The 25683-nt window shown below is 37.1% G+C and overlaps 1 protein-coding gene across 8 annotated transcripts in view; it reads right to left on the bottom strand.

Moving 5' to 3' along the window:
- Positions 1 to 25683, bottom strand: part of TJAP1 (tight junction associated protein 1) — an 83882-nt gene that overhangs the window by 17193 nt on the left and 41006 nt on the right. For 4 of the 8 annotated variants that reach the window (XM_032216624.1, XM_032216620.1, XM_032216619.1 and 1 more), the window contains exons 2-6: positions 11017 to 11054; positions 9681 to 9775; positions 5653 to 5701; positions 4479 to 4559; positions 2913 to 3071 (exon numbers count right to left, since the gene is read on the bottom strand). In XM_032216624.1, coding sequence (XP_032072515.1) covers positions 2913 to 3038 — 126 coding nt within the window. In that variant the 5' untranslated portion in view covers positions 3039 to 3071; positions 4479 to 4559; positions 5653 to 5701; positions 9681 to 9775; positions 11017 to 11054. The remainder of the gene's footprint in view (positions 1 to 2912; positions 3072 to 4478; positions 4560 to 5652; positions 5702 to 9680; positions 9776 to 11016; positions 11055 to 25683) is intronic. The other 4 variants (XM_032216626.1, XM_032216627.1, XM_032216622.1 and 1 more) reach the window with 3 other exon arrangements.

Genomic DNA, 25683 nt, shown 5'->3' with positions numbered 1-25683 from the left:
GTTATGAGGGGAGGACAATTTGGATCAAGAACACAAGAGTATTCTGAACAGATCTCTCAATTACAAGGCTTATTACACAAATAGTACTTAGGATTTGTTTTATGGCAAATATATTCTTTCAGTGAAAACACAAGTTGACTTAAGCCTTTCCATACATTTGTTTATTCCCTTCTATCAACACAAACTATTTGACATTCAATGTATCACTATGTTGTTTTGGGATGTTAGCAAAATGCTATAAATCAGTGTTAAATAAATTACTCTAGCAATCATATCAATAAAAAATTAAGATAAATGATATTGCTATTAAGGACCTAGAACATTCTTCACCAAGTCCATTTTACAGAAAGGATAGTCTCACAACAAACTAGGATATTTTAAGCCAACAGAAATGAAATCATCTAAATTCAACCTCTAAATGTTATGGTTTGATAGGAATTTGAATCCAGATGTCCTCAATCGGTCAAGTGTCAAAATTTACTATTGCTTAATATTTCCATTTAATTTTACTTCAAAATTATCTTTCGAGATTTGGGAAGCTTTGAATCAAAAACCTCAGTGGTCCTAACTTTTAACTATCATAGTTTACAATTGCTCCTTTTGTCTATGGAGATTCTCAGTCATTCAGGTGCTGATTGTTCCAAATGTGCCTTTTCAAAAAGCAACAGGACTTTCTTTGTTTTTCCTTGAAAAGGAACCTAAGAAGTTTCTTCAATTCTGACTGAATGGTGGAGGATGTAAATATAAATCTTTCCATCCTCCACCATTCATTCAGAACTGAAGAAGCATATTGGATGAGAAGCCAAATGTCCTCAAGGAAAAACAAAGTCCAGTTGCTTTTGAAAAAGCACCTTTGGAATAATTGCTCCTTCTCTTCTTGCTCATTGCTACTTTCCGCATATTTGTCATATATAGAGTTGTCAAACAAGCTATTCTACACTTTTTTTTTCTTAAATCAGAAATTTCAGAATCTTCTGTTAAAGCAGGGGTATCCAAACTTGGAAACTTTAAGACTTGTGAACTTCAACTCCCAGAATTCTGGGAGTTGAAGTTCACAAGTCTTAAAGTTCCCAAGTTTGGATACCCCTGTGTTAAAGCATTTCACTTAAGAATTCTTTTCCTTGGAGGAATGGAAGATCTTAAGAACAATGCTTTGATGAAAATGTGCATTTATTAGCCTGCCTGACCCAGTAAGTAAATTACAGCAGATGCATTTAGTCTTTTAAGCTACAACTTTGAAATCTTGCAATCAGATAACCAACAACAGCAGCAGGATTTATTGTGTTACTATTCAAATTAATGCAAAAGAGGTGCTCTAAACTGACCACAGCAATAAAGATGTGGAAAAAATACCTTGAAGAAACAAACCAAAGCAATCTAAATTTGAATATAAAGGGATATAAATTAACTGAATGTTTGAAAGGTTCCCATTTAATGGGCTTCCTTATTACATAATAATCTCTTTCCACAGAAGATAGGGCTAAAAAGCTTTATATTAAATCCTCAACTGAGGAACGAGGGAGAAGTTCCCTTCGGATGCTTATTGCTACAACAGATATGTATTTTAAGTGCTAGATTGGTTACTTATCCCCTCTTTCTAAACACCTACCTGATTGACAGCTAAGCTGAAAGAAAGAGAAATTCTAAGTGGCATACTACCATTCTCCTTTTTCCAACACAAGGGAGGAGAGGAGCTCTTTTTCTCCTCCTGGTAACCTCACACTAAAATGGCATGTGGCCAGGTGGATTGCAAGTACATACTAAGTATTCCTTTTGGTCCTGCCTTGTATCCTTCCCTCCCACTGGCTAAGATATTTTCCACGAGGGTAGATGCTGCTGCTTAAAATATATGTTAGCAAACTCAATTCCACTAGGTACTGCAACTGATATTGACACAAATCCACCACCTGTTTCTCCACAGACTGAAGCTTCTCTGTGCTGACCTTCCTCACTAGAGCAAGCTTTCTCCTTTGTCTAGATGTCCTGTCCATCTCCCCGGGAGTCTTCCTATGGCAGAATATTATTTCAAGGCCCTCTCGCCTCCATTCTTCTCTTCTCTTAACTAAACAAGGGCTTTTCTTAGCAAACTGGTTAGTGCCCTCAAGCAGGCTTTTCTTCTGCCCTTTTCGTGTGGCACATTTGGAAACTGTGAAAGACTTCTGGACTGTTTCTTCTTCACTATCTTCATCCAAAGAATGCAAATAGACAGGACTCAGGACTCTGTGGGTGATCTCATCCAGGAACTTTGAGAACTGGAGCTTCTCCTGTCTTTTTTTGTCTTTTCGTTGAACAAACTCTGAAGAGCTAACATTGTGACATTCTGATGCTTGCCTGTCATGTCTCTTGACGCAAGGTTGAGGGTCATAATACTGTTGTGATTGGTGGCTTTGGGTCAGGGTTTCTACTGGGTTGGATATTCCCAAGCTTTGAGGCTGCACGTTCAGCATCTTTGTCTGCTTCAAAATGCCTTTGAGAGGTAGGTGAGTGGTTGGAATACGGAACTTCCTTGGTGCCAATACCTCAGCAGGTTCTTTGAACATAAGAGAACTTCTACTTTTGAAGGAGCAGATTGGCTTTTGGCCTTCATCTCCAGAAGCCATTAACGTCTCCACACTCTGGCTCATGAACTTACTGAGCCACCTTTGGCTAGGATACTGAGAGTACTTCATACTCTGTTTCTCTACTTTCCAGCTGGGAAGTACGGCAGAAGATAGATTCAAACTCTTCAGGTTTAGCTCTGCTTCGCATCCTGCTACTTTCTTGTCACTACTTGACTCCAAAGACAAGGAAGGAAAGTTAACATTGCAAACCTCATCATACCCATCCACCTGCTGTTTAAGGTTATCTGTCCTGATACAGCTGAATCCCTTCTGCAGATACACCAGATCCTTAAGTGTCTTGATTTCAGTTACCTGATTCTGCTCTGCCAAAATCACACCATCATATTCATCACACAGAATGGGCAGCTCATGATGAATCTCACGATGTTGTGGTGGAGCCTTACGGTAAGGCTTCTTAGAAGGTACTGTGCTTGTCATTGTCCTTCTTGCTTGATTTTCACCACAGGTCACCTGCCAATAGCAGAAATTACAAAAAAAGAGTCATAGATGCTCCCAAAAGCCAAGTATGTTTTCACGAGACAATCAAAAATCTGCTGACTCACAATAGCCATATAATCCGAGAACAGAGGAAAGAAGCAGGCCAGAGTGTGGGAATAGTAATTGCATATGAAGAAAGAGCAGAAGAAAAAACACAGCGGTGTCAGCCCAGCTAGTGAGAGCAAAAGCAGGTTCATCCTCTCAGTGCATGTGATATACACATATTCTCTCTCTCTCTCTCTCTCTCTCTCTCTCTCTCTCTCTCTCTCTCTCTCTCTCTCACACACACACACACACACACACACACACACACACACACACGGCATGTGTCCAGATTATATATAGCATATGAGAACAAACCTTGGAGCAAAATATTGATTGGGCTCTTTAGGAAAGGCCAAAAACATCTAGTTTGCAACAGTGGCAAACTAGACAGGAGCTATTGATCTAATGCTGTCAGATCCAACGATGACAACAGAGAATAAACTGCAGATATGAAGTATAAGGCAAGCTGGAATAGTTGTGTGCTTGAATTAATTAAAGGCAAATTATATTTGAATGAGAGAAGGACACAAACAGCCCAAAGAAACATCCGCTATTAATGCTTCCTCAAAAGCCAAGGGCAAAGCCAAAGACAGATCCTAAATGGAAAATGCAAGCATTTCTAAAACTAAACTTGGCTATTCATACAATAGACATCAGAGTAGTGACCAACAAATATAATAAAAATAGTCCTGCATCCATAAAATACACTAAAAATAAATACTATAATGTAGCAAACATTTAAAAAGCAGAAAACATACAGCAGGATAGGCTTCACCTACACAGCAATACAGTTCATCCACAAATGATAAATCAATCTCACCGTTCTTCCCAAAAAATCTTATATATATACACATACACATATACTGTACACATACACACACACATTGCATAACTATATATACCAGACATTCTGTGCAGTTTCTACTAGGGATAGAGAAATAGCTAAGGCTTATATGATCTGCTAAATTAGGCTTTCATTATCTGTGATATAGCAAAGACAGCGTTTAAGTTACTGTATTACCAGATGGCACAACAAACTTGTCAGCAAAGATGAGGTGTGTCTAATTCCTTTTGGAAACCAGGCAGGCTGGCCTCAAACCAGTATGGCCATGATAATCTCCCCAGAGTATTCATGGGTGCAGTAGCCTATCTCTATCACTATATACAATATATGTATATTGCATTTAAAGGGTACACATAGATGATGTGTGCTATCATCATCCAGGATCAATACAGAATTGTCTATCGACAACAACTGCAAGCAGAAATCACTTATTTCAGTTCATACAAAGGTAGAAATTAATAGCATAAATGTGATTAATAAGATTGACATACCTATCTTGTAAAAACAATGCAAAGCACTGTAAGAAACTGACAAGGAATGCTCATAGCAAAGATCAGTAAGGTCAGAAGAGGCTGGGGGAAAAAAGAAATACAGTAAATCAGACAACACTTTGCTGAATGGAGCTTATCTCCTTTGCAAGCAAGCAGTTTCTTGTCTATTTCCTCCTGTACAAGGAATGCATGTCCTTGAGCCAACAATGCAATAAGATCTAGTACTCATAAGGGGCTTTGCAATCCTCAAGAACTAGCATGTTGCAATGCTTGGTTAAAGCAGACCAAGAGGTAAAGAAGGATATAGGGAGGAACACAGAATCTCCAAGAAATTTCACTCTGTGTAGCACCCAGACTCTTCCAAATTAAACAGAAATGTGAATGAAGCCATATTATTTCTTCTGTCCATGATTCAATAAATATCCTACCATATAAATCAAGGTATGCTACTCTACATTAGAAACAATAGTTTACTGTAACCATATAACCATAGGGAATAGCAGCAATCTCTGAGAGAGAACGAGTAAGCTAATGATCCATAAAAATTCCAGAAGAATGGAAAATCTTTGGGCTATTTCTCCCATCTTTTAATTCCACTATCTAAAAAACAAAGATTTTATTTTATTCATAAGTTGTTAGAAATTTCATAGAATTAAAATGGTTATAACTTCACTCTTTAAAATATCATTGAGAAAACCTGTCATATCTATAATTTTCCTAAAACAGATTAAAGATTAACACTTAGCAACAATTTTCATTATGGGAGTCACAAAAGTGATGACCCTTGGTATCTGAATCCTGTCTTGAGAAAGCCTTTCTCTATGTCAATATTTTGCTAGTAGGAAGGATCCTGGTTCAGTAATAAGATCACATACTTTTAGTCTATGACGCACTCACCAGTTTAAAGGATCAGTCACCCGTGATAGGAAATACAGTACTGGAATAGCTGAAATTAGTTCAGATAATACTGGAGACAAGACGGCTCTGAGTTAGCTGAACAACTACTCTGATCTAGCATAACATAGCCTCTTTGGTTCATCTTGCACATATCAGGAACAAGCCTCCTTGAAGAAATAACTGAAATGGAATCTTATGTAGAGAGGTGCAGTCCTCAGGCGACATGAGACTTAAAGGCAATGCTCATAGCTATGTAATGGATATACAGAATACCTACCAATCTGGGTTCTGATCTGAAGTCTGAAAAAGGCACTCAATCCAAGGATCTAAGAGTTGGGGGGGAAAAGACAATCAGCTTATGATGAATACCTCCTCTACTTCAAATGTTTCAGCTTGAGGAACCTGCAACTTATGTCGTTTAAAGTACTCCCAACCCTGAAGTTGCAGAACACCTTCTGATCTAAAGTACTTTATCCATAATTGGAAATATTCTGTGATCCAAATAGGGTCAATTTGTTTTCAATTTCTCTTTCAATTTGTTGCAAACATTACTGTTTGTTACAAGTGGAAAATAAGGAAATATCTTTTAAAAATTAAGCTGTGATTAAGACCAAATTATATCCAGTCATGCATATGACCAGTGGAAAATAAGCTTTCATATCCACAAGAGGAGAAAGGAAAATTCTATTCTGAGATGCCTAAGTAAAGATTTCATTTTCAAACTTTTTTATTTGTTTTTTTTTGGGGGGGGGGGTTGTACAGTGTGCTAGTGTTAAAGCATGTTATTGTATACAATATGGACCAAGTTTTAAAGGCTGGTTTCCCATCAAAGACCACTTGTGATGCCATTTCCTGTTTTTAAAAAATGAGATTCTGAGGTACAATCCTCCCATCTTCCATGCTGAATATCCGAAGGCCTAGAAAGCAATCCGCACAAATAGTAGCTTAGACCTGCCATACTTTGTATTACAAAAAATATTTATCAATTACATTTGGTCCAAACTTAAACATGGTTAATTTGCAAATGAGACTGAAAAGATTAACTAGAAAGATCTAAAGCTTCAAGATTAATAGAACAGGAAGTCAGCAAGGCTTGTATTGGGCTAGAAAGCTGCTGAAACAAGTCTTATGGATGCCCTGCTATTGGCCTTGCCCCAACAAGTTTGTTGGCCCCTTTCCTTACTACAGTGTTTTCTTTGGGCCTCAATGAGTACAGAATAAACAATCTTACAATAGCACAGCTGGGGAAAAAGCAGCTCAAAAAAGGACTCGTTCTGTTTTGCAATTCCATACAAGTAAAGAAAAACTTTCTGAGTATTTTTTTTAATGAAACAAGATATCTATCTTATGTATGAGGAGGAAAGCAAGTATAAGACCTGTCCTGGTTAATTCCTTCTCTGAATCTTCATTTATATCAGCCAGGATTTTCTGTACATGCTGTGAATAGCCCCCAAGATTAATAGAATACAAATAATTCCTAATTATTTATTAGCACGTCTTAAAAAACACTGTGAAAAGACATTTTATGATAATTATTATTAACTCCTTGATATCTTATGGAAATCTCTGGAAACAAAATAAATGCAACTGGTAGGAAAATCCCAAGCGAAAGCCAGTGTTTTGAAGTTTATTATCAAACCTGTGCTCCAAGAGATGATTTCCAGTAATGTTTTATTATCACCATTATCTCTGCACTGCCCAGTGGAGCTTCTTCTAATAGCTGGTGGATTTCCCAGCCTATCAATCATAGGTTGACAGTAGGACTAGTTGTATATTTTTATTGTACAAATAACAAAATGATTGGTCAATTAATGCATTTAGCATGGTATTTGATTTTTCTTTTATCTTTAAATTTAATGCAATAGTTTTAATCCTACTTAAATTGGTTCTAGAAGAAAAGAAATACGATCTTGGTTATTCTGCAAGGTACCATTACTATCTTATCATTCTTATCATTTAAACTAAGCAAAATAGCAACATAGCCATTTTTCCCATTCTGCTAATTTAAATCAGATTGCTGAAGGACTACCCTATATCATAAAGTATGTGATAGATAGGGGATTTATTTCACCGAGAAGTGGTCTTTATTTTCTTTTAACTAAGGTGTATTTGTTTGCTTATTGTTTGTTCAATAATTTAAGCCAGTCGTTGATAATCTGCCAATTGAAGTACTGCCAATTAATTTTACAGCTCAGCAGAGATGTATCAAAAAGCCATCCCTGGTATAATTCCTATATATGTCAACAGTCTTATTAAACTAGAAAAAAATAGTCTTTTGAACTAAAATGGAAATGACTTTATAATGCAAAGAGAATAATCACAAATTATATATAAAGGTCATGTCAGGATTCATCATATGTTTGCAAAAATAACATTAAATACAATTTACTTTTGTAGTAAAAAAAAAATGTTTGTACTTTTGTCAGTACTGTATGCTTTCAAAGCTTTTGATTACTTAAGCTGATGTTATTGCTATAAAAAGCTACGTTCTGAAAATCCTTTATGAGTATACTTAATTCAAATATAAGCAGATCAAAAGCCATTCTTTAGGAAAATAACATGTCATCAAAAAGTTTAGTCTGTTTAGGGAAATAAAGAAAGGGATTATTTTCCTTCCAATTGAATCACTAGCTAGTTTAATAAAAGCATCAGTCAAAATAAAAAGAAATAAGATAAAAAATAATCAACACAAAAACAAATTAACCCCTCTAATTTTTAAAAAATTATTTATTAAATTTATGCTACCCATCTCTCTGTCAAGTAACTTTGAGCGCTGTTGGATACTTCCATAAATAATTGGGTTTATATAAAAACCCAAAAAACTCAGGATATTTTAAATTAAATACTTGGCTGGAGAAACAGGAAAAAGTTAAATTTTTTGCCCCATTAAACAATTTAGACATTTTAATCATAAATATTTTGGATACATTGATTTAAAAATAAATCTGAAATGCAGAAACATATTATCATTTAATTCAAATAATTAAAATGGTAAGAAACTGGGGGGGGGGATATTAAGTCACTACTTCTTGATTAGACACTGTCCTCTAACTCACCACCTGTTGTCTTATTTCAAATGCTCTCAAACACCCAAACTTAATAAAATAGAAAAAATAAAAAATGTAGCCACAATAAAAAAAAATCTAGATATAGAAAAATAAAAAGTAAAAATGACATTAAGCTATTAAAACTAAGGAATTCAAAATCTCTAATTTTCTCTGGGAATAGCTTCTTAGAAAACAATTTGTTTTCATTAAATAGATCATAATTCACAGTCCACTTTATATGGTTTTTCCATAGGCTTGGTGCCCATGGGCAAAAATATTTGTTCATCTTACTTATACATAACTGCATCTGTACAGCATCCTTTTCTGATGACTCAAATGAGTATCACAAATTTGTCAGTGGGGAAAAACTGAACGACCTACTAAAAACAAGTACAATGATTCAACAGAAACATGAATGGTTTTCCCCTAAAAATAATAATTCAGGACAAAACTTTGCATTAAATGCCAAATATCTTTGAGATTTGTTGTGTCTTTCTTTTAAAAGGAGCCAAAGGCCAGGTATCTATAATATACAAGTGGAAACACAGTACAGAATAGTATATAATCTAAAAGCATATAGGAAATAAATTAGGGCAGGGACATGTAAATTCACCTTGGGGAAAATATATGGTTCAGGGAATTGCAGCATTATCGCCACCCCTTGATGTTTTAACAATTTCATAATTTATATGTACCTAGTGTGTTTTATGCTAAGGGCAGCATATATAAAAACTGTTACATGTTGGAACTACTATGAGGTGAATTATTCCATTAAGGAATTGCACTGGGAGAATAGCATTAATGGAAAGAAAGTTCTGGATTACATAGCAACAAATGCTGGAAGTTATGCATATATAAAATGTGTGTCTCACTTAGCAAAGGGATTCGCAAGTTACTGGATTTAAATCAACAATAGGAACAACAAAAAACCTCAAAGGCCCTACTCACTAGCAATCTTTGATGTTTATTGCCTTTTTAAGTTTGGTATTAATCCCTTTAAACTGCTCTACTGTACCACAAAGATCTGATCTATGTTTACTGAGAGCTGGAGTAATAAACCCTCATCAACTTCCTAGAATTTGCTTATCTATCATTTCATTGAACTGATCTTGCTTGTTATAGTAAACATTTTTTTGCTTTAGTTCTATCTTCACCAATCCCATCCAAAATAAAGCTTTTGGGGTACAATTGTAAGATCAGTACAAAAAGTTATAAAATCCCTGAATAGGCCTCTTATAAAATAAAGATATTTACAGACCTAAAGTAATGTCCTGTCCAAACATGTTTGTCCACATGACTTCAAAAGTAGTCTCCTAACTGCATCCAACAGCATCTGGCTGAAGGCTCCTGAAACTTGAGAAATGAAATTCTACATGAGTTACTAGTCAGCCTCACACATAAAGAATTATAATAACTTGCAGGAATTAGAACTACTCTCATTCACATTTTCTAAGAGAACTAAACAGAACCCGCAAACTATAATTCAACATGGTATTATTGGAACTCTGAAATTATCCATTTTTTTAAAAAAAATCCAGGTAGACCTGAAGCTTGATGACCATGCTACTGGCAAGAATCTTAGCTTCCTTTTATAGCCTATTTCTCTTGAATAAATTTTAGTGGTTTTGTTTTTAATTGTTTTAAACTATATGTAACTTACACAAAGCTGCTTGGAAATGAAGATTCTTTTAAAAGCATTTCTGAACTGACTGTATTTATTTATTTGTTAAATTTATATGCGGCCCATCTTTCCACTGAAAGTGACTCTGGGCAACTCTTTTGTGTTCCATCTTTGGTTCTTCCCATTTTTAAGAAACATTTTATTTCCCTAAGAATTATTGTTTTTCTTCAGCACTCTCCATCCTGAAGTCCTTTACAAATGCTAAGAACACATGTGCAAGCACATGCACTCTGTTTCCAAAAACAACATGTGCCTCTAAAAAAAGATTCATCGTGTTGCTGCAGAATTATGGGGGGGAAACATGCAACAACAGGAAGTTATACAGCTGGCTAACTAGTTACAAACAGAGGCAATCTGTTTGTAAAAGATGTTACCCAATTTAATTATGGCCAGCTTGAGAAGCAAAAGTTCAACTTATTCACAGTATTTTTCAAAGCATAAGATATTCCTATAAAGTAAGTTGGCAAGTATCCGTTGAAGTCCACATATCTTACAGTTGCTAAGGTTAAGAAAAACTATGCTAGAGCAAGGAACCCTCAAAAGTTCAATTCCCATGCAATCCATGATTCCATTTTCTTTCATTTGATTGCATGCTGGTTGGGGAATTCTGGGAATTGATATCCACATGTCTTAAAGTTGCCAAGAGAAGAAACACTGCTCTATCACTAATTAATCCCCCAAATGGCTTAAATCCCAAATCTATGTCAAAGTTTTAGTCATGTATTTGTTTTCACATAATTTGGCAAAACAAACTCTCTTTACATTTATGTGATAACTGGGTAAATGGTTCTCTACTCCTGAAAAAATTTCTTAAGAGACAATTTTGACAGTAATAATGCTGCATAACATACAAAAACCAGATAAATTTAATATTCACTGAAATTGTTGAGTAAGTAAATTAGCCTGTACTTACTGGTTTTAGTAGCGGTCTTCACACAGACAACTCACAGCCTAGGAGAAGAAAAAAGAAATTGATTACTTATATGTTGGCACAAAATTGACATAAGGCAATACAAAATAGTCCTGTGAATTCTGGACATATTTTATAAAGCAAGACGTGATAATAGCACTTACACTCTAATTCCAATACTTACACTAGCAATAGAATTGCAGGCAACTGCCTGCCTATTTCCAACTATTCTTTAAACTTAAAAGCAGTATTTGAGGCAGCAATAAGAAACAGAAGACCATAAATGTCTTTAACAGAAAAAAAGATCATTGTTTATCTATGATGACCCGGAGGGTGCTATGTGGCCTGATGGCAGCTTCAATGGTTATTTTGCAGAGATTTTAAAAAGACACAGAAGCATCCATGATATGTAGTTTGATCCCATGTTAACCAATTTGTTCTGGCAATGAAATAGATCTGTCATTAATTTTCCCCAGGAGAGGGTGCTTTAGTACTAGCAAAAAAGCAATGCTATTGTCACATGGATTCATACGTATGAAGGCAGTTTTAAATAGATCAAGCCCCCAGCTATTCATTATTAATAAATCAACCTAAAAAGATGGTTTCATGAATTTCTGCATAATTCATCATTATCCCAAGCAAGACACAGTGTCAAGGAGAACAGAGAACACACAGATGCCATTTTACTTTGTTATGCATTAAAACACAGTCTACAACAGGGGTGTGAAAGTTGCGGTCCATGGCTTACTTGCGTCATGTGCTGGCCCCACTTCAGTCTCAATACGTCACATGACGAGGCTGTGATGACATGAGTTTGACACCCCTGGTCTACAAGTATATCCAGAAGTCTTACAATCCCAGTAGAAACCCTGGATCCACTCTTTTGGGTATTAACCAGCAGGCATCTTACACACAGTTCTAGATACAGCTTCAAAAATATTTCTTATATCAAATTACATTATAATCCCACACAAGCTATTTATATTGCACAATGATCCTAACTTCCATCACTTTAAATTCACCTGTGGCGCAATTAACACTCGTGGATGTTAGTAGAAATGATTAGGTTACAATCTCTGTGAATCTTGACACAGATATTAATTTTGATCACAGTTATGTGGTCTACCATTCTATACCAAATACAAGAAGGCCCTTGTACAGAGAAGAACGTGGCCACCTTTTCAGAGAAAGCAAGCACTTCCAAAATGTTAAAATACATATGTTTAATTTTAGATAATGTATTTGATTTTAAGTACAGTAAATGTTTGGTATATCAATCTATTAAAACAAAAATATAATGAAAGAAACTTAACTGAGAATAACATTTCAGGAAAAGACAACCCCCTCTCCCATTCCCCAAACAGCTCCATGGGCTGTCATGATCTTCTTCTATTATGTAGCCTGACAAGACCCAAACATCTGAAGCAAGGAATTATGTCATTTTCTTCATATGCAAAATACTCCTACTGTCAGAATGTATCCTATTTCAACATCATTTTGCACAGGGTACCATTTGAGAAATGTAGTAGATAACCCATCAGCAGGCACCTGACTTGGTCTCCTCAAATGATCATAGTCTATTAAAGAAACAGTATTTCTTTTTGCCCTAGAGGTAGTTAGGTGATATTGGGCTGTCCTTTAGACAGACTGTTTCTTCCTGCCGAGTTTGACATGTTTTGGTTGTTTAACGTAAATTCAACTCCTCTGATTTCACAAGTATGGAGAAGCCTGAGTTTAAACATCGCAGTCTGCAATTGCATCTCTGAGCTCTCCTACTTGCGTGCCTGCAGGCCACCAGGTGTGGCCAGGAATGGCACAAGCTACGCACTGAACACACCTTTGATGTGGAGCTGAAACCATGTAGCTGTAGGGCATGAACAGCACGCCGCCTGCCGCCATGCTGACTCTACACACAGGAATGCAGGCTTAAACCACAGGCCAAGAAAGGCAAACACACTGCATTCCATGAAAGGCACAGAACAAAAACAAGCAGCCAAGCCCACGTGTCCTCCATCCCACCTTGAAATATACCAGTTACAGACATCCACCACTTCCTCAGTTCAGGCACTGGGGAAAGCACAGGAGCTATCAACATCTGCTTTGGCATAAAATAAAGAGGATGACAGGATAATTTAAAAGTAAACAAAAAAAAAGATGTTGAAGAAACAAAAATATACCTAGGAATTTAACATTTTGAGCCAAGGACAGTTTTGTTTTGAGGAATATGAAGGATCTTCCTCCACCCAAACACAAGTTTTGTTCACAAGTTTTGTTATTGACTTAATTCACCAAGAAACCCAAGAAGCCATCAGTATTTCTTTTATTCTTAGGAATTGCACTCATGTTCTTCTCCCACCATGTCTGATATCTACTCTCTTCTCTACTTCAACCCCCTACTATATAAACAGATACATTCAGATCAATATAGACTAATGCAATACCTCCTCTGCTGATAGTTCATCACTATCAGAAATGTTAAGTACAAAGTCAAATATCTCAGATATTCAATACAGCAGGAAGTCTATACTTCAATCTACCCACACAAGATGGAGGCATAAGCTACAATGTATACACAGTGAAGATTAGAGTGTTGGTGATGTGGAGGCTAGGATGTGGGTGACCATATTCAATTATTAGCTATTTCTTCCTCTTTGCCGTGCCCCATTAATTATGAATGATGATTTTCAGTCCACATGGAAAAAAGGCAACGGCAACTAAAATCTCATCCCTGGGCTTCTCTCCAGGTCTCTTACTCATCATAGGATATGATCAAGCCAAAGCACTCATTAAACAGCACAGAGAATGCCAGATGGATCCAGCCAGGTCCCCAACATTTATTGCCAGTGAACTCAAGCATTGTGTCTCCCCCATGGCATACTTAGCTAACCTCAAATCCCTAACCACTGGAGGGCCTTTATTCTGGCACAATGTCTCGCCCTCCCCTCAGCTGCCCTTAAAGGGCCAATACAGGAAGTTTTCCTACTGGTAGAGACAATGCCACTATGCCACTTGACTATGGACACACAGAAACAGTAGAGCACGTACTTCTTCAATGCTATATTACAAAGACATTGGTAGTCAACTTCCCATTACTGTATATATATTACATGAAAGCCAATTTGGTCTAGCAGTTAAGTCATCAGGCTAGAAAGTGGGAGACCATAAGTTCAAGTTCCGTCTTAACCATGGAAGCCAACTAGGTGACTTTGGTCCAGTCATTCTCTTTCAGCCAACCCACATCACAGGGTTGTTGTTCTGGGGAAAATAGCAGGAGGTAGATGGATATGTTTGCTGCGTTGAGTTATTTGTAAATATAACAAAGGTAGGAAATAAATAAATAAATAAATAAATAAATCCATCCATCCATCCATCCATCCATCCATCCATCCCTGGACACATAGGACAATTCTAGATCACCTTGATGCTTGCAGATACTAATCTGGCTACAAAATATAATGTTGCCAGGTTCTGTGCAGCAGTACTTAAAACCCGTCAGATGTTGATCTACCCCTGATCATAAACTAGACTTAATATGCACTTACCGTAGTTCATTATTTAAAAGTGCTTTATGTTGTGATTTTGCCATTTGCTAACTTTTTTTACTCTACCCACTCAATTTTTTTAGACTTTTGTTTTAACATATACTTTATCTTTTAGCTGTTTAAAAAAAATTAAACTTAGATGTATCTTTTATGTTATTTAATCCTGTGTACCTCACTCTCCCTATAATGGTATATTTATTATTATACATACTTTTTAAATCTTTAAGTTTTGATTTTTTTACTAACTGTCTGTTTCCCATTCTCCTTATCCTGGCCTATGACAATAAGTATTTGAGTCATGTATTCATCATCAAGACAGGTTTCCAGAGAAGTGTCTAATTCTGGGAATCATCACTACTGCCATTCTATATAAAATTGTTCTAAAAGTAAGTTACAAACTCTAGTTGAATTATGAAGCTTCTTGTGTGGCTTTACTGTGTCTCAGACTTGATTGATTTGACTTATAGGAAAGCCCATATTTTAAAACACCCCTCTGGGCAGCTCACAGCAATAAAGCCAAAAATCAGGGAAAGGGAAACAAGAACACCAGGTGCCTGATGCACCATCAATCCATACAATCCTTGAGTTCCAACCTTACCTTATCCCCATGCCTGGGGGAGAAGCCAGCCCTTTACAGCTTTCCGGAAGGCTGAAAAGGGGGAAAGGAGCTCTGTAGACGAGAGCTGACACAAAAAATTTCTGGGTCTCACTAGATGGCAATACTAAATGGACATGATGTGGAACATGCCCACCCTAACTAGTCTAATGTAGGAGGCAGATAGTCTCAGAGAGTGGCAGTCCCACAAATACCCTGGTTCTTTGTCGGGTTAAAAAAATTGAACACTTTGATATCCTTCATTATTTTTTATGAGGACTGAAAAACCAACTGTATTACTTTGACACATGAGTGCTCTCATATAATAATGGCAATGGTTAGACAATGAACATGAAGCCCTATAACTCCATTACAAATGAATGGTAACCAATTTTTTTTCAAGTACAAAGAACTGTCCACAATACACAGAATAATGTGAGTGGGCTGCACTAATAATACACAATAAAAAAGGCATTCCTGAAACAGGAAACTTTATTTCAGGAAGACCTACCGCCTATATCTCTGACAAACTCAGATAAAGCTGAATAGCAAACACCACCACCCCAATTTTCCTCATACGTGTTTTACTTTTAAGCATGTGGGTTTGAAATACTGATTGCGGGTTATTGTTTTTTCATCAAAGACCCTATATTCAAAATAGGACTCACATGAAATGACCCTGTAGGGAATTAACGACACAACTCCTCTTACAGGTAAGAAACCTAAACTGGAATGCTGTAAAGGATAGGAGCAGGCTGGGACACATTGACAAGGTAAACACAATCAGTTCATGACTTTGTGTATTCTAAGATAACTACTTTACATTCTTCACTAACCTCTCTGGAAAACACTTTCCCCTCCAATTCGAGAACTATCAAGGAAAGAGGTTCAGAACATAAATACTATGGCACTTGCATTTTACAGTATGAAGGCAAGGGAAAAGAAGCCTGTGACCCAGAAGCAACGTATCATCCCAAAACGCTTCTCCTCCAATGACAACCACACGTCAGAGTGTCTATTGTCTGTATACCCCCCCCTCATTTTTTATGTAAGCCGCCCTGAGTCCCCTCAGGGAAAAGGGCGGCCTATAAGTATTAATAAATACTAAATACTAAATACTAAAAGCCAGAAGAATAGGGAGAAGCCCTTCTACTAGTAATCCACTTCCTGATTCCTATGAAGGCGGCAATTCACCCAGAATTCAGATGCTCAGGAAAGCAATCGACCCAGAGGAGGTGTTTCTGCAGCTCACCTGCTCCCACCCACATTTATTCTTTGTGTGTTTTACAACATCTCAGGGCATGGCCCTCATCCTGCCACTGGTGGGCGGGCAGAGCTAGGGAAAGGGGCCCTTTATAATTGTAGTGTTGCAATCTGCCAGCCTGGCCAGGCAGCCTGTTCCTGCCTGCACATATTAAATACCTTATAACTGATTACACCCCCATGGGGCATGATTAGCAGTCTCCAGAGAACAAAGTCTACTTTCATAGGAATAAGAAGAGACACGTACTACTAACTTACTATATACAGCTGGGCAAAGAGTAAGACAAGAAGAACGAAACTCAATTGTATGCCCACTATTTCTTTCATTCCTCTTAACCCACCCACATCTTTCTTCATTGCTTACAGAGCCTATAAATGTTTTTCAAGAAGAAATAGGCAGGGATAAGGCTAAGAAGGGCTGCGCTGGAGAAAGCATTGTCTTCCATTAAAAGAAAGAGAGATGCTGCTGCTGCTGCTGCATGAAATATTATTAGTTAAAACAGGGGGATCACAGGCTAATATATGATTAATTTAATTCAGACAGATAACCAACACAATATAACATTAAAACTATATTTTAAGCGGGGGGGGTGTCATCACTTTCAACAGCAGCAAACACCCAGAAGCAGAAAAGAGTGAGTTAGAAATCTATCTCATGTAAGCCATGCCTTGCCTGCTAAACAAATAGAGTAAAGGCTTGTTGTCTGACTCATTGGGTTAACCTGGGGGCAGGTAGCAAACAGCATGTAGGTTCTTGCTTCATTTCAGAGCATAAAGTAGCTTTCTCCCATTTATTATGAAAGTTACTAGTCCTCATGGGTGTTTCACTAAAGAGTAAAACAACTTTAACAGTCAATAATTCATACAATGTAAACTTGGAAACATTAAGTGGTTGGTATTAGTACAATAACATACACCACGGTACCTGTAATTACTCATTCAAATCAGTAAAGAGGCATTTCTCATTTTTAACCATCACACAACAGGATATTTTGTTTAATGACACCACAGCTCTGAAATGGCTTGTTACTGCAAACTCTTTTGAAAATCTCTTTTTCTAGTCTCTGAGAGAAAATTATTGGATTGTTTGAGTTTTCTCCATTTTAATTAGCTTAATTTGGCAGTTTTTGTTTAACTACAGGCTTTCTGGGTTTATTTACTAATCTGTGATCATTATGTTTTTAACAGGACATTGACCCATAAAGCTAGACTAGAAATATTTTTTAAAAACTAATCAAATTTTTCAGAACATTGCTACATCCCAGCCTGCCCCTAATGGACATGAAGTTCATTTAGGAGAAAACATCATTGTTTCTGTCTTGTTATTCAGCTTTTGAAATTAGAATGAGGATAGATAAATCACAGTGAACATGAATAAAATGTTATATCTCTCAAATATATTAATGTCTCTGAATAAGGTACCTACTCATGACTCTATTTCCTTTCAGTAAGCAATGTTATGTAGAACGAAAAGTACAAACCATAAAACTAAAACAGTTAAATATACTATGTAACAACACAGAGACATCCACAGCATTTAATTGTGTGTGTTTGTGTGTGTGATGTCAATAAACACTTTATATAGTCTATTTTTGCATATCTTCTCTCTCTCTCTTATATCCATATACTGATTCCTATGTTGACTTTTGACTTTTATTTTTGGAAGTACCTGTTTCTTTTTGAAAATCTCATCAACTCCATTTAACAATGACTTTCTCAGTCATCCACTGTTCCTTCATGAATCTATTTTACTTCTTGATCCTCACTTATCCTTTCTATATATAACCAAACCATCTCAATAAACTTCTTTTTTAATGATATCCAGTTCGCCTTCATTAAATCTATATTTTCTTCTTTTTTATTATGCACACTTATTAAGTATCCATTCTAACCTTGGTCAATTTATTTTTGTTTCTCCTGACATACCCAACTCAAACTTCAATATAACAAAGGAGGCAGAAAAACGGTTTTATAAAATAATTTGCACCTCTTTCAACAAATATCAATTTCTCACAATAGATCATATACTACCCACTTCTCTTCTACCAGTATTTGCATGCCTTAAACTTTCTCCAACCATATTCCTCTGTCTAATAAATATCTTACCAAGGTACCCAAAATATTTGCTTTAATAAGTCACTTATTTAATATGTAACATATTTTACGGCATTTGTATGCCATCTAACTCAACAACTTGAGGCACCTTACAATGTACAATTTAAAAACAGTTAAAACATAAAAACACAAATGATACTGAAATTTACACTAAAAATTATGTTTTTTAAAAAAGTTTTTAAAAAGACCTAGCCATTTTAAGTGGACATTAAACAGGATGAGAAATAATTCTCCCTGATGCAATCCACACTGGCATCCCCAATTACTTTTTCCTTCCTTTCTCAACAACACAAAATGGCACCAGCCACTCAGGAAAGCATAGAATCACTTCAGAATGGTATCCCCAATTTCCAGCCTTCACACATTCTATTACAAAGAAGTGATAGAATCGTCTGAATGTAAAAATACAGCACATTGATGCCCCAAGCCAACATACCTGAAGTATAATTTTAACCACTGCGCCAAGGTGGCGCAGTGGTTAAAAGCAGCACTGCAGGCTACTGCTAGATCAGCAGGTCAGCGGTTCAAATCTCACCGGCTCAGGGTTGACTCAGCCTTCCATCCTTCCGAGGTGGGTAAAATGAGGACCCAGATTGTTGGGGGCAATATGCTGACTCTCTGTAAACTGCTTAGAGAGGCCTGAAAGGCCTATGAAGCGGTATATAAGTCTACTGCTATTGCTATTGCTATTGCTATTGCTATAATCATAAATATTCCTTATACATTCATTTCTAAGTTCAAGAAACAACAAAGGTGTCATTGTGCATACCTCTCTTGCTCTATTCAATTTTGAACTTACAGATTTTCCTTACTTGTTTCATTCCAAATTATTTCACCACTTTTAATTACATTCCCACTGCTGGACACATCTTCTTTAAACCCCCTTCACCTATTTCTGTGCCGTGCTGCCTTATTGTGGCAGAATATGTTTGTGTTCCTGGAGTGATGAACTAAGAACATTGGGATTGTATGCCAACAATATATATAGTACAGTAGTATATATTCCCAGCAGGGTCGCCGAAGATGTGAAGGTCATCCCAGCTGCCCAGCTAAACCAAGCCGGCATCTATATTGGGCAGCACCAATATAGAAAGATGCTGGAGGCAGACAATCATTTTAATGACAATGGCAAAGCTATTCATGCTGCATAGGAGAAGGCAATGGTAAACAACTTCAGTATTTCTACCAAGAAAACCAAATGGATAGAAAAAATAAAACGATTCACAATGTAATGCCCAATGATGGGTATCTCAAATCAGATGACACTCAACGTGCTATTGAGGCTCTTCCAGGGTATGAAAGGTCTTTATAATGTGGATAAATTAAAGCCATTAGGATATCTATTTGCTAATATTTCCAGAAAGGGGGGGAAACTATAGAAGCAAAGATAACTACAGTAAAAAACAAGATAAGAAGCATGAACACAGGAAAGTTCAACACAATAAAAGATGAAATGAAACTACTAAAAATTTACATTTTGGCATCAGCAAACTAAGATGCACTAAGATCAGAACCTTTCAGTCAGAAAATCATTATATTTATAACTGAGGACATGAAAATAAAAAAATGGAGTTACTTTTAAACAGTACTTGGCTGCAATGCAATCAATGACCAAATAATATAAATTAGATTTTATGGACAACCCTTTAATATGATAATAATTGAAGCTTATGTTCCAAACACCAATGTAAAGAAGAGATGGATGAGTTTTATGATTAATTTAAATTTGAAATCGATGGATAATGCAAGCAGCATGTACTGTTTGCGATTGGAGTCTAGAACATCAAAGTTGAAACATTAAAGAGGAAAGTAGAACTGGATTGAAGGGTTTAGGAAATGGAAATGAAACTTATCAATTACTGCCACTGAAATGGTTTTTTTCATAGCTAATACTGTCTTTAAACAATCAAAATGACACTTCTAATACATAAACATCACCTGCATTTTGTAGTTTGTAGTTTATTGGGATTTATATGCCGCCCTTTTCCCTGAGGGGACTCAGGGCGGCTTACAACCACAGGGGGGGGTTGTTTCAAGAACATCAGGAATCTGATAGAAAACAAGAGGGGTTATGGAATGAATTCAATGAGGTTGTTTAAAATAAATGTAAAAAGAAATGGCCAAAAATGAAGAAAGAGAAGAAAGCAAACTGGATGCCAAAACAAACCATTTAAATTTCCATGAAGAAAGGGAAGCCAAAATATAGTAATTCAAAAATAATTCCTAACAGAAATCTATTCTCTGGTTTCTTTTGAATGTGCCAATCACTTTTTCTATACACTTGTGCTGCACCTTATCCACTTGTGTCATTAAGGAAGAATAATTTTTCCTTTGAATGTTGTACAATTTTTTCAAAACTCATCTTTAGTTCTTTCAGTGTAGGATATGCTATGCTGCAGTATTGTATTCCTTATCCACTTTGCAAAATGGAGTCGATAATACTAGTAAGTAATAGCTTTTACCAATAATTTATTCCTTCATGAAGCCTGTCAACCAAACTGGCATACAAAGAGCAAATAAGGACTTTTTGAAGAACTGCATTCATCTGAAATAATAAAAATGAGGATCAATTTCCCATGCTATGAAATTCTCCACTTTAGGTCAATTGTTGTTATCAATAATTCATGACATAAAACTGAAATCCCCAATTTTTACTTCATTCATTCATTCATTCATTCATTCATTCATTCATTCATTCATGGATTTCTTAAAGGAACAAGGAGACTAAAAAAAAAAAAAAGAACCCCAGAAAGTTAGAATCCAATTGGCAAGTGTTTGCTATTACCTGCCATAATGGCAAAGCTCCAAAATTGCAGTATTAACATCTAAATACAGATATATCTAGAGACATACCAAGAAAAAATATGTTCTGAAATATCAGACCACAAAAATGAATAGTCTCCAGCAACATGAATTCAATAAAAGTTAAAGCAGGATCAGCCCAGACGCAGGCTCTGTATAATCTTTGACTACTGTTTTCAGAAAGACATCCTTTGGAGCATTCAGAACACTATCAATTACAAATGGGTTGAATTTCTAAATGATTCTTAATCATCTAACAATACAATTGTTAGCACGAATAATAGCAGTTAGACTTATGCACAGCTTCACAGTGCTTTACAGCCCTCTCTAAGCGGTTTACAGAGCCAGCGTATTGCTCCCAACAATCTGGGTCCTCATTTTATCGACCTTGCAAGGATGGAAAGCTGAGTCAACCGTGAGCCAGTGAGAATCGAACTGTCAGCAGGCAGCAGGCAGTAGAAGTAGCAATAGCAGTAGACTTATATACCGCTTCATAGGGCTTTCAGCCCTCTCTAAGCGGTTTACAGAGAGTCAGCATATTGCCCCCAACAATCCGGGTCCTCATTTTACCCACCTCGGAAGGATGGAAGGCTGAGTCAACCCTGAGCCGGTGAGATTTGAACCGCTGAACTGCTGATCTAGCAGTAGCCTGCAGCATTCATTGTAACCACTCTGCCACCATGGCTCTTAAAGCATTCAACATAAAAATACAATGGAAAACCAGAGAATACTACCCAGAAAATATTTATTGAAAATATTTTAAGCAATCTGCAAAATATTAAGCACCCCATGAAAAGATGTTCCACACCACAAATCTACAGCCTGGTAAAGATGAAGACCAATAAATCCTTACATACAATGAAATCTGAAATCAGGACTTCCTCTGCTAAACATAGGGAACATCAAATGGGCATAGGTGCTCCTTGAATGTACTATACTAAGTAATCTAAGTAAATTATTGAATGTAGTTCCAATAACAATTGTACCAGTGTTTTATGACATGAGATAAGTCTCCTTCCCAATAATTGGAACATATGATAATATATTCATTGCTCACAAATACTAAGCATCACCAAAGAAATGTCCCTGTCACTCAGTACCCTTTTATTAGAATATAACATTTCCCTGAAAACTGGCTTCCATATGTAAAATACTGATTACCAACTCAATTCAAGAGTAAGCAACATGATCATAAAATACTCTCATAGCATGGAATAATATTACTCACTATCCTATATTATGCAAATTCCCTATCTCGTTGCTTAAACTAACTGCTTTTTGGTGCAGAGAAAATACTTCTGTTATTGCACTCTCCCCATTAACATCATTTAGAACCAGAGCAGAAGGCCCTTATTTAGCTCATCAGAGGCCTTCTACGAACTGCTAATCCCAGGGTGCAGCTGTTTCTCAAATGCACTAGCATAAGCAAACTGTAAACGATTTATGGCGCGTGGCAGAAGGACTGCTGGCTTCTCGCATGGGTGGAGTTTCACTTTAAGATCATGTTTGGACTAATGTTTATATTACAGGTTGTCAATCAAGCTGTAAATACTAGATGCAAAATACTCACTGTATCAGCTGAGGCCATATGAGTGCACTCAATGATATCACAACTCTTTCAAAAATAATTAAATATTGGTGGTGGTGGTGATGAGAAGATTTAGATTATACTGTTTATCAATTAAACCTGCAAGTCTTTTAAAGCTATTAACCAAGTTTTGAACATTGCTTGATAAACCGACAGATTCATAACATTTATAAATTCCATAAAAATCATAAATGATACATTCCTTTTTTTCATATGCAATTCAAAGTAATGTTCACATTTTTAAACCTTACTCTTTCCAAAATCATTGGGAACATAACTTCCCAAAATAACCATAATTATGGTTATTAAACCAAAATAGAACAACAGCAGGGCAACTACTCACCAGGTGCATGAGTCCCCCATCACTTTATATTTCTAGCATAAATTGTTTATAGAGATGGTTGTTATGTTAAATAAATAAATGAACAATGAAACTGACAATCAAACCTTGGAAAATGACTATAAACATAAACCAAGCTTGAATTAAAAGATCCTTTAATTAAATATACTGTCATTCCTTGGTTTTAAATATTCCCAATTCCCCTTACAGTAATTTAAATGGTTTTAAAATTGCAATTAGTTCAAATAATTAAAATTCCACTTCTGTCAAATTACACTTCTGTCCCAATAATTTCCAAATAAACCTCAGAGGCTAATGCTTGAAATGAGGTAGAATTTTGACAAAAAAGAAACCAAGCCCCTGCCATAAGGTAAGAAGGATCTAATGAAGATGTAATAACTTTGAATTATGCCCTTAATGGTTTTTGGACTTTATTACCAGAATCCCATGGAGAAATAGAAGTCGATATACATCAGGGGTGTGAAACTTGCTGGCTGCAGGCTGGATGCATCATGCGCTAATCAGGCCCACCCCTGGTTTAGCGAAGTGGGAAAATTGTGATATATGTCACATGACAACAGCATGATGACACAAGTTTGACACTTTGATATACATGTTCCATGATAAAGGTGAAAGTCAGGAAAGTTAAAACACTCGTCATTTTTGATAATTATCATTTAGATAAAGTCCGTGGCATTGCCCTTCAGATAAAAACCTTCTTAACAATTTCTTAATTCCTTGAAATATCTCTAAAGTATTAAAATGGAAATTCATTTTGAATATATTTTTCCCTAATAAATTCAGTGGAATTTTACCATCTATTTCTATCAATAATAAAATGAGATAAACTGTTTAAATATTTATATTACTGAATTCTTTTTTCTTTGAATACTTATTCCAAGATATTTAAAAGGGTTATCTGATATAAGGCTGTACTAATGCTAAGAATTTGTTGACATCCACTTTTTGTCTATACTTGTTTGTGAGATAAAATGAACAAATGAAAGCATTTAATCTTTTTTCTTTGCACTAAGGGAAAGGTTATATCAGTGACGTACGGTGAGGTTTATGGCTGGTGAGGCAAAAAGAAAGAAAGCGGCTTTTGGCTGCCCCGCTGCTATGTCCGACATTGAGGCGTCCTGTGGCTGCACCTGTTCCAAGCCCGGCCCTTCTCTCCGGCTCCTCTGCAGAACGGTGGCCGGTTGGCGGCTCTGCCGTTGGAGCGTCCCACCGCGCCTAGCTTTTGCTTCCCACCTGGAGGGAGGACGGCCGGCCTGATAAGCAGCCTCTTGGGCTTTCAACTCATGGCTCGGTTCCAGCGCTCTTCCCGCGAGGCGAGAAGGACCACTGAGCTCAGGCGGTGGGCAACGACAGCTGGCCCCCCGACTCCGCGGGACATCCGCAACAGGCAGCGCCCGGGCTTCTGTTTGCCGGCCGGCTGCACCACCTGCAACAGCAGCCCCGGGGATGGCTGGAAGGTACCGTGTTCAACGGGGGCAGGATGCGAGAGGAGCCGGACCTCAATTTGCAGCCCCGAACCCAGACCGTCTTCTTCTCCTGTCCTAGATGTATACTGTGTAAACTTCTCGCCCGGTGAGACTTGGGGGGAAACCAGGTCAGCGATTGGAAGGTGACCGTGCCTTGCTTTTTACGGGCTGCCAACGCTTCCTGCTTGGTCGCCTTCCGATCACTGACCTGGTTTCCCCCACAAGTCCCACCGGGCGAGAAGGTTACACAGTATACATCTAGGACAGGAGAAGGAGGCGGTCTGAGTTCGGAAATAGTGCCAGGGCAGCCAAAAGCCGCTTTCTAGAAAGAAAGTGCCAGCCCGCCAGCAGAGGCGGGTAAAAGACCCGCCTCTGCTGGCGGGCTTCGCCAACACAGAGAAAAAAAACTGGAGGGATGCCCTCCCTGCCTCTCATACCCCCTTCCAAGTGAAGAAAAGCACACACACACACACACACAAATTACTTACAAATTACATTAATTTTGAATTCCTCCCCCTCCCTCCGACCCACATACCTTTCCCAGCGGTTCACAATCACAGAGGATTTCAACTCTACTCTTGTCTGCCATGATGAAAATGTAAAAATATAAAAGGAAAAAGGCAAGAGCTGCTGAGGTCAGGCTGGGTTAGCTGCTGCCAGAGTCCCCAATGGATGACTCTGCTTAACTGTTTAAAAAAGCCTCTAAAAAACGCCCTCTACAGGAGGAGGCAAGAGGACCACGTGCCTCATCTACATAAGGAATTTTTCGGCTTTTAACCCTTGCTTAACTCTGCTCGAGTGATCATAAAGCCAGACTAAATGAGGCACGTGGTTCTCCCGCCTCCTCCTGTAGAGGGCACTTTTTTAGAGGCTTTTTTAAACAGTTAAGCACTAAGCAGAGTCATCCACTGTGACTCTGGCAGCAACTACCTCAGCCT

The sequence above is a fragment of the Thamnophis elegans genome, chromosome 4, assembly GCF_009769535.1.
Source record: "Thamnophis elegans isolate rThaEle1 chromosome 4, rThaEle1.pri, whole genome shotgun sequence".
Classification (NCBI taxonomy): domain Eukaryota; kingdom Metazoa; phylum Chordata; class Lepidosauria; order Squamata; family Colubridae; genus Thamnophis; species Thamnophis elegans.
This window is presented reverse-complemented; position numbering and strand designations above follow the sequence as displayed.